This window comes from Crocodylus siamensis, chromosome 1, assembly GCF_052110815.1.
Source record: "Crocodylus siamensis isolate JL-2025a chromosome 1, ASM5211081v1, whole genome shotgun sequence".
Classification (NCBI taxonomy): Eukaryota; Metazoa; Chordata; order Crocodylia; family Crocodylidae; genus Crocodylus; species Crocodylus siamensis.
In genome coordinates this window covers 421,225,926-421,235,941 of record NC_143395.1, presented here as the reverse complement: position 1 = coordinate 421,235,941, position 10,016 = coordinate 421,225,926, and the positions used below count along the sequence as shown (strand labels likewise).

Here is a 10,016-nt window from a genome sequence, read left to right as displayed (position 1 = left end):
TCAGACCTAAGGGGTCTCTTAGGCATAATTTAGACCCACCCCTCAAGAAGTCTCTCACGCTGGTCACAAAGGAGAATTTATTGGTTACACGGGTAGGGTGAAAATAGGGTACAAGATTGAGCAATATCCTAGAAATCCTAAAGAGCAAACAGTCTGGCTAAGGTAGCCTTTTGGTCACGCATCTGAGTTACTGCCAGCTAGATATCTAATCAGATCTCGAGTAGCTTACTCACAAGCATCTTCCAAAGGCAGGTGAAGTTTCCCTCTGGAGGCAGGCCGTTTCTAGCTCATGAGTTTTGGGGGAGAGAGCCAGTTTCAGATGGTCATGCTCATCTGAGTCCCCTGCATGGCTGCTGCCCCCTCCTCCTGGGCAGTCTTAACTTATATAGACCCTGTGACCTCATTTGCCAGTCCAGTGGAGGCCAGCTCCGGTTGGCTGTTGGCCAACCAATTTGAAATACATCACTAGATGCTGGGCAGACTCCAGCCCACCAGGTAGCTGCCCCTCACCCAGGTACCTGATACCAGTCAGGTGGGCAGAGGGAGCAGGTTCCCCCCTCCCTCAGGAATGTAGTCAGCTCAGGTTACCTAAAGAGACAGGGTAAGGGTGTCTCCTCTGCTGGGCCCATCCTAATCACATTGTCACAGCACAGAGATTTTGGGGAGAAACCAAGGTGGCTTCCTGCCACACTGGGTTTAGGACTCTTGTGTCTGCATCCATATGCATGAAAAGTTCCCCCCCTCCCCACAGCTCACTTTCTCTAAGAGTGGGGCATTGTTATGCAAGGCACAAGGCTTGCCTCTTGCCTCGAAATCAATATATGAAAAATCACATCAAAATCACCATATCCAACATATGTACAAATATCAAAATATATCCAATGTAATCAAAATTGCATAAAGATCAATATAACCTGGAAAGATACCAACGAAAACAATCGTTGCCTCTCGCATTGTTCCTGGACCATATCCATAGCATCCCTCTCTTGCCTCCAGTACATACAACATGTTCATCAAATGAAGTGTTAAAAGTCTGTCAAACTGAAACCTTCTGCCCCAGCCCCGTGGTCCTCCCCTGGTGCGCTCCAGCCCCCAAAGTCCACAGGCTACCCTGGGGTACGGATGTGAATGGAAAACCCTCCTGGGCTGCTCTCAGGAAATAAATCCCCCTCCTCTCCCAGGGCGCGCACACTGCAGGCACTGGAGGCGGAGATGGGATCTGGGGACTGGCGAGTGAGCTATCGTCTGCTCCCGTTGAGCCCTCCAGCCCCAGCCAGTGCACTATGGGCAGGCCCAGACTCCAGCAGGAGTTACCCACCGGTGACCTGCAGCTCCAGCAGAGCCTCTTCATAGGAGACCCCAGCCTGGAAGAAGCAGGTGTACTGCCCGTGGTCGGAGGGGCGCACCCCGCGTATTCTCAGCGAGACGCTCCCAGAGGTGATGTTGTCCTTCAGGAGCTGAGTCCTCCCGACATACTCCGGCATCTGCTCTCCAGGCTGATCCTGGCTGTCATAGTACAGGTGCACGTATGGAGAGAACCGGGACCAGACCCACCGCACCTCCATGCTTTCCGCGCTCGTCGCAGGGGACAGGCGGCAAGGAAGGACCGCGACTTCTCCCACAGAGGCAACAACTGGCCGGTCCGGTGCAATCACTCTGAACTGGGCTGGGGAAGAGTGCGAGACCAGAGGGAAATGACACTGGACAGGAGCCATGAACTCTGCCAATGCAGCTTCAACGGCCCCATAACATAAAGGAGGACACAGGCAAACATGCACGCAGAGCAGCCTGGCCGGAGCGGGCAGAGGACAGCATGGCCTCCCTCGGCCTCCCTCTGCAGCGGGTCAGCTCTCTGGCCCTGGGCCCAGCAGGGACAAAGGAGAGGGGACAGGGCCCTGCACATGCATTGACAGGACGGGCCAGGTATATGTTGGGGGAGGCCCAGGCCTGGGTCTTCCAGCCGCACCGCAGCCCACCGGGTTCAGGGGAGAGTCCCAGGCCCTGCCGGCTGGCCACATTTCACTATGCATCCCAGCCATGGATTTAGTTTCCTGAGTCAGAGGTCAGGGAAAGGCGCCCTTGTAAATCCAGGAGAGACAAATGGTTAGCAGCAAAGGCAGACAAAAGGGAGGGCAAGGTGGCACTCTAGGGCACTTTTACACAGACCATGAGTCTGCTCCACCATGTTGGAAACCCAGCACGTTGGGGCAGACTTGATTAATTGAGTCTGCTGGAGCACATAATTAATCTACCTGGAGCTGTATCAGGTGCAGTTGTGCAAGCGGTGCAGCACGCATCAGCACTGAGAAAATGGTGGGCGGTGTGGTTTAAACTAAAATATATTTGATGTGCTTTAGTTCCACCTCTCTCCCCTGGGGAGGAGGCTCTTCTCAGCCGGGCTGGCTGACCTGCGCCACCGGGCTTTAAAATAAGCCCGCTGGGGGATGGGGGGACTGCTGCCCCTGCTGGCCCGCTGAACGGCCCTTGCAAAGCCAGCGGACCAAGGCACATAAGGGAGCCCACCCCTGCCCCAGCCCTGGCACAATCTGTGGGCAAGGCAAGAGCCCCCAAGGGCACACTCGCCTGCCTGTACACTAATGCCAGGAGCCTGGGCAACAAGCAGGATGAGCTCGTCCTCCTGCTCAGTGCAAAGAAATATGATGTCATTGGGATAACGGAGACCTGGTGGGACTCCACCATGACTGGACCACGGGCATAGAGGGCTATACCCTGTACAGGAGGGATCGTGTTGACAAAAGGGGCGGGGGTGTAGCTCTCTATGTGAAGGAAACCTACATGTCCCTGCAAGCTGATGTTGGCGACCGGCATGGACAGCTAGAGACCCTCTGGGTAAAAATTCGTGGGGAATTCGGCACAGGGGACACAACGGTGGGAGTCTACTACAGACCTCCCACTGAAAGTCCTGAGCTTGACCAGGAGTTCGCCCGGGAACTGACTGAGGCCGCTTCCTCCAGGACCTTGGTTGTCACGGGTGACTTCAATTACCCGGACATCTCGTGGGAAGATCACTCAGCTAAATCCGAGCGGGCGCAAAGCTTTCTCTTGTGCGTGGATGACCTCTACCTGACTCAAGAAGTCTATGGGCCAATGAGAGGCAAAGCGCTGCTTGACCTGGTACTGGCTACGGGGGACGACCTAATCGGCGACCTAGTGATCGATGGGAAGTTGGGTGACAGCGACCACGAGCTGATCACCTTCACCATCCGCCGTAAAGCTGGCAAGTCAGTCAGCAACACAGAAGTCCTTGACTTCAGAAAAGCCGAGTTTCACAAGCTCAAGAGGCTAGTCGGTCAGGCCCTCAGGGACCATGACCCCAGGGAGATGGGAGTTCAAGAAGAGTGGTTGCTTCTCAAGGAAGCGATCCTCAGTGCACAAGCTAAATCTATTCCAACACGGAGGAAAGGCAGCAAGAAGGCACAGCAGCCCCCTGGCTCTCCAGGGACCTAGCGGACCTCCTGTGGCTAAAAAGGAAAGCCTACAAAGGATGGAGGACGGGATTCACCTCCAAGGAGGATTATTCTGCACTGGTCCGGTCCTGCAGGGAGCAAACCAGGAAAGCCAAGGCTGCAACTGAACTCCAACTAGCTTCAGGCATCAAGGACAACAAAAAGTCCTTTTTCAGATATGTGGGGAGCCGGAGGAAAAGCAAGGGCAACGTTGGACCCCTGCTAAACCAGATGGGGCAACTGACAACTGACGCCCAGGAAAAAGCCAACCTATTAAATAGGTACTTTGCGTCAGTCTTTCATCAGTCACACGGGATGCCCATGCCTGCTATGGGACAGGGAGATCCAGGTGATGGGGATCCCCTACCCTCCATCAAAGCTGACCTCGTGAAGGAACACCTTGAGAAGCTGGATACCTTCAAGTCAGCCGGCCCTGACAACCTGCACCCCAGGGTACTCAAGGAGCTGGCGAGCGTCATAGCCCAGCCCCTGGCACGGGTCTTTGAAAACTCCTGGCGCTCTGGTGTAGTGCCCAAAGACTGGAAGAAGGCCAATGTGGTGCCGATCTTCAAGAAAGGGAGGAGAGTGGATCCGGCTAACTACAGGCCCATTAGCCTGACTTCTATCCTGGGGAAGATCTTAGAAAAGTTTATTAAGGAGGCCATCCTTGAGGGACTGGCCCAGGCTAACATCCTAAGGGATAGCCAGCACTGGTTTGTTGCGGGTAGGTCTTGTTTGACCAATCTCATTTCCTTCTATGACCAGGTGACCTATCACCTGGACAAGGGAGAAGAGATTGATGTCATATATCTTGACTTCAAAAAAGCTTTTGATCTGGTATCCCATGATCACCTCTTGGCCAAACTGGCCAGTTGTGGCCTTGGCTCCACCACGATCCGCTGGCTGGGAAATTGGCTCCGTGGTCGGAGCCAGAGGGTTGTGATTGATGGCAGTCACTCATCGTGGTGCCCTGTGACCAGTGGGGTCCCTCAAGGCTCTGTCCTGGGACCCATACTGTTCAACATCTTCATTAACGATGTGGACATTGGAGTCAGGAGTGGACTGGCCAAGTTCGCCGATGACACCAAACTTTGGGGCAAAGCATCCACGCCAGAAGATAGGCGGGTGATCCAGGCTGACCTGGACAAGCTCAGCAAATGGGCAGACGAGAACCTGATGGTGTTTAACACCGAAAAATGCAAGGTTCTCCACCTTGGGAGGAAAAACCTGCAGCACCCTTATAGGCTCGGCAGTGCTACGTTGGTTAGCACTACAGAAGAAAGAGACTTGGGGGTCATCATTGACCACAAGATGAACATGAGCCTGCAATGCGATGCTGCGGCTAGTAAAGCGACCAAAATGCTGGCGTGCATCCATAGATGCTTCTCGAGCAAATCCCGGGACGTCATTCTCCCCTTGTACTCGGCCTTGGGGAGGCCGCAGCTGGAGTACTGCGTCCAGTTTTGGGTTCCACAATTCAAAAAGGATGTGGAGAAGCTTGAGAGAGTCCAGAGGAGAGCCACGCGCATGATCAGAGGTCAGGAAAACAGATCTTACGATGACAGGCTGAGAGCCATGGGACTCTTTAGCCTGGAAAAGCGCAGGCTCAGGGGTGATCTGATGGCCACCTATAAGTTTCTCAGGGGTGACCACCAGGATCTGGGGGAACGTCTGTTCACCAGAGCGCCCCAAGGGATGACGAGGTCGAACGGTCACAAACTCCTGCAAGACCGTTTCAGGCTGGACATAAGGAAGAATTTCTTTCCTGTCCGAGCCCCCAAGGTCTGGAACAGTCTGCCAGCGGAGGTGGTTCAAGCACCTACATTGAACACCTTCAAGAGTAAATTGGATGCTTATCTTGCTGGGATCCTATGACCCCAGCTGACTTCCTGCCCTTTGGGCAGGGGGCTGGACTCGATGATCTCCCGAGGTCCCTTCCAGCCCTAATGTCTATGAAATCTATGTTAAAAGTCTGTCAAACTGAAACCTTCTGCCCCAGCCCCGTGGCCCTCCCCTGGTGCGCTCCAGCCCCCAAAGTCCACAGGCTAGACCACGACTTCTCCCACAGAGGCAACAACGGGCTGGTCCGGTGCAATCACTCTGAACTGGGCTGGGGAAGAGTGCGAGACCAGAGGGAAATGACACTGGACAGGAGCCATGAACTCTGCCAATGCAGCTTCAATGGCCCCATAACATAAAGGAGAACGCAGGCAAACATGCACGCAGAGCAGCCTGGCCGGAGCGGGCAGAGGACAGCATGGCCTCCCTCAGCCGCGGGTCAGCTCTCTGGCCCTGGGCCCAGCAGGGACAAAGGAGAGGGGACAGGGCCCTGCACATGCATTGACAGGACGGGCCAGGTATATGTTGGGGGAGGCCCAGGCCTGGGTCTTCCAGCCGCACCGCAGCCCACCGGGTTCAGGGGAGAGTCCCAGGCCCTGCCGGCTGGCCACATTTCACTATGCATCCCAGCCGTGAATTGAGTTTCCTGAGTCAGAGGCCAGGGAAAGGCGCCCTTGTAAATCCAGGAGAGACAAATGGTTAGCACCAAAGGCAGACAAAAGGGAGGGCAAGGGGGCAGTTTAGGGCATTTCTACACAAACCATGAGTCTGCTCCACCATGTTGGAAACCCAGCACGTTGGGGCAGACTTGATTAATTGAGTCTGCTGGAGCAAATAATTAATCTACCTGGAGCTGTATCGGGTGCAGTTGTACAAGCGGTGCAGCACGCATCAGCACTGAGAAAATGGTGGGCAGTGCAGTTTAAACTAAAATACATTTGATGTGCTTTCGTTCAAAGCGCACTGCCACCATTTTCTCGGTGCTGACACGTGCTGCACCACTTCTACAACTGCCCCCAATGCAGCACAGCGCTGGGCGCTTTTCATTAGTGTGCACTGCTAATTAAAAGCACTCAGGGCTGCATCTGGTACATGTTTAAAAATATCTCTAGGGTCTAACTACTTCACATACGTGCTCCTGCAACAGAAGCTTCTTTGCACCACAGGAATTGCTCCATTATTTTTCCATAGTGAAGAAATGAGTGATTGCTAAGAGCTGGCATTTTCCAAGGTGAGCCTCGAGTCTAACAGGTGAGCTGTGAGTCTAACCAGGCTGTGAGCCACTGATGCAAGGAGCCCCCTGCCCTGCCTTCTGCCGGAGGTCAGACGACTGTGGCTGACACCCTGTAGCCAAGGGAGAGACGGACCTGAGACGTGGACTCAGGGGCTGCAAGAGGCTCATCGCAGACTGAACTGGAGGCATGACTAGGGACAAGGGGAAGCACCCAGTGGCAGGAGATGCTGTGGAGAAGGCCTCTAACCAGCAGTGGGGATGGGATAGGAAGGGGAGGGAAGAGGCCGGGGCTGGGCTGGCTCGGGGAGGAGGGTGACGCCGAGATGACAGGAGCAGGAGCGGGGCTGGCACAGGCCTGGGGGGAGGCTGCGCAGAAGGAAGCTCCTTGCCCGCCCTGGGCCGTGCCGGGTCCAGCGGGGAAGGCTGGGGGAGCGGGTGCTGGGTCACATCTCTGACTGTGTTGGGACCCCTGGGCAATGGATCTGTGCATGAGAGCAAGCAGCAAACGCCACGAGGAAGCAGGGGTCCTACCTGCCACCAGACGGTGAACCTGGAGCGTGATGAGCAGAGCGATGCAGCCGGGCAGAGAGGGGCTCGCTGAGGGGCTGAGGAAGAAGAAGGAAACCTCCTTTTTCATGGCAGTGAGGCCTGGGAAGCAGAGACAAGAACAAGCGCAGCCTGAGTATGGCCAGGGCTGTGATGCTGGTGCCAGGGCAGCAGGCGGGATGGTGCGAAGGGAAGGGGCTCTCCAGAGGCACCCGCCTGGGCAGTGCCACGCAGCAGCAAGGCGCACCCCAAAGCAGGAGCCGGCAGGTACGAGCATCTGCGCCCCGAGCTACCCCGCCTGGGACAAGGGCCCTGCTCTGGGCTGCGGGTGGGAACCAGATGTCGTGGGTGGACGCATATGGAAAAGGGCTCTGCAGAGCCATTACAACAGGTCACACTGCCGGGAGTTAAGATGGCAGCGACGGACGGCTTGGGGAAGGGCCTGTTTGCTGGGATAGCCCTGATCACCCAGCAGGGAGGGATCTGGTCTCAGGATGCCCCTCCTCAGCCTCCCTTCTCCCCCGCGGGGATCTCAGGGCAGGGACGGGCTTCTGGATGCACAAGACCCTGGCACACGCTGGGGGACATCATGCAGGCAGTGGTGGCCACTACGGCTGTGCAAAATTTCCCACGGCTGTTTTGTTTTGACACTGTTTCGACTCTTTCCGAGGTCAACACAGCAATATCCAAACAAGAGAAAGGGCTGTGAAACAGCCTCAAAGCAACACGAGGCTAGTCAAAATGTTTCGACCATAGCGCTGGGGAAAAAAACTCCCATCCCCAGTGGGCTGCCCGCACTGGTGTAGGGGAACAGGCAGGGGCACCTCACGCACCCACAGCCAGCCGGGCTGGGCTCAGGGGTGAGCAGCCAGGGCCATCGCCCGGGGACCCTCTAGGCTAAGTCTGTGCCAGTCCCAGAGCCCTGGGACAGTGCAGGGGACCCTGTCACACGTGTGTCCGGGCTCTGACTTGTGAGCAGTGTCTGCCTGCCCCAGTGTCTGCCTGCCCCATGCTGACAGGTCCCACGAGTGGTCCGTGGGTGCATGTGTGAATATCTCAGCATGAGCGTGGACCCCCTCCCCAGACCTCCACCCCTACCTGCTGAGTGCTGGACCACCTTGTCGTCTTCTCCGGTGGTGGGGCGATGTCCAGACAGGAGGTCCTGGCCCAGAGGCCTTGGGGAAGGCACCCCTCACCGTCCTTTTGTTCATTTAGTGCATTTCAGGATCTCTGGGCATCCGTCTTCCTGCTGCTCCCTGCAGCTGCAAAACTGAAAGGAAAGCTGCTTACAGGGCAATGACCCTGGAAGGGGCCTGCTGACACAAGCACACACACCCATAACTGAGCAGAGACACACAATGCCAGCACTCCCTGCACCTCCAAAGTGCAAATGCCTGTGTGTGCCACACCGCATCAGGTCACTGCTCTTCACTGTAGTGATGTGGAGATGAAAGATTAGTATATAAAGAATTCAAAGGCCACCCCGAATAATTCCATAATTTGATTCATTTAGTTGATTTCCAGCTACAAAGTTGTAAAAAGCAGGTAAAAATGAAAACAACACGGTTCCCTGAGCAATACTGAGAGCTTATCCTGGGGTGGGCAATTATTTGGCCCCGGGGCCACATAGGGACCTGTGATGAGGTGTTGCAGGCTGGGTCAGCACCACCCCCCGCTGCAACAACTCACCACAAACCTCCCTCTGGGCTTGGTGTGCGAGGAGCAGTGCTCGGAGAGGGACAGGCATGATCTGCTCCCTGCTCGCCCTGCCCTGTGCTGGGGTGTGTTGGGGTGTGTGGGACGGACTGTCTGGGAGCCAGCCTGGGGGTGGGTATGGGGGAGCTGGGGGAGCGCATGCAGCAGGGCCCGTTGCTGGGGTGCAGGGCTCAGAGCAGTTATCCCGGGCCCAGAGCACCAAGCAAGGGGTTGGCCTGAAGGCATCTCCTGTCTCTGCTTCTCTTTGGGGGTCGCCTCAGCCCAAGGAGGGCTGAGCTGGGGCACATGCTGGGAGGGTGGCAGCAGCAGTGCAAGGGACTCAGAGGAGGTAGGTGTTAAGTTCCTGACTTAGCAAAGAGTACTGAGACTTCCTTTTTGCAGGCACAAAACCTCAAACTGTTTTATTCAGGAACAAACAACACTGAATAGGGGAAATGAAAGTAACTCTGGAGCAATGGAGCAGGGGGAGTTCTGGTCTCAGGCTCCATCCCATAATAATAAGGACCAACACTTCACCCCGAGGATTGCCCAATTCCTACAGTGGGAGAGGAGGAGGTGGGGCAGGGAGAGCTGGCCTGGTGCAGGGCGGGTGACGCACGGCGCTGGGGTGGGGGTGCGTGCCCCAAGGGGGGAGCCGGGCTCTCTGCACCATGGCCGGGGTGTCGGTGGATGGCGGCTGGGAGAGGAGTCCAGGCAGCACCAGGTCACATTTTCAGGTGGGTGACCCCTGGCCCTGGAGGAATTGAAACCCCCACGACTCAGGGGGGCCCAGAGGGAAGGTCCCCCAGCAGCACCAATCCTGCCCCACTGGCCTGGCCCAGAGGAGGGGGCCATGGTCCCTTCCGGGTGAGATGTGGGCATCACATTGCAGCCAACCGGGGGAGTCGGTGTCACCATGGAGCCGTCACTGCTCCGTGCCCTGGCGTCTGGGGCTTCAGTTCTCAGCCCTCCCTTCCCGGCAGCCCAGACTTGCCCCCCTGCGTGTCTGGGTGCTTGTGTCCCACCGTCGTTATCTCACACTTGCACACACACGCCTGGGGCAGCTCCAGCCAGGCCTGCACATGGGCCTCATCCCCACAGCACCCAGCTCGGCACGGTCTCACCGCAGATTAGGGCTGATGAAGCAGCATCCCCCCCTCGGCTTTTTCTGACCTGTGCCCCGACACCCATCCCTGCTGGGCTTCACTCGTTGGGACACGAACTTTACACCACCC

At 56.5% G+C, this 10,016-nt stretch overlaps 1 protein-coding gene across 3 annotated transcripts in view; it reads right to left on the bottom strand.

Annotated features, from left to right (window-relative positions):
- Positions 1-315: 315 nt before the first annotated feature.
- The window catches only part of LOC149875568 (butyrophilin subfamily 1 member A1-like), a 232,924-nt gene continuing 223,223 nt past the window's right edge, over positions 316-10,016 (bottom strand). For 2 of the 3 annotated variants that reach the window (XM_090030951.1, XM_090030952.1), the window contains exons 2-4: positions 8,185-8,356; positions 7,072-7,188; positions 316-1,666 (exon numbers count right to left, since the gene is read on the bottom strand). In XM_090030951.1, the coding sequence (XP_089887077.1) occupies positions 1,311-1,666; positions 7,072-7,177 (462 nt within the window). In that variant the 5' untranslated portion in view covers positions 7,178-7,188; positions 8,185-8,356 and the 3' untranslated portion in view covers positions 316-1,310. The remainder of the gene's footprint in view (positions 1,667-7,071; positions 7,189-8,184; positions 8,357-10,016) is intronic. The other variant, XM_090030953.1, reaches the window with a different exon arrangement.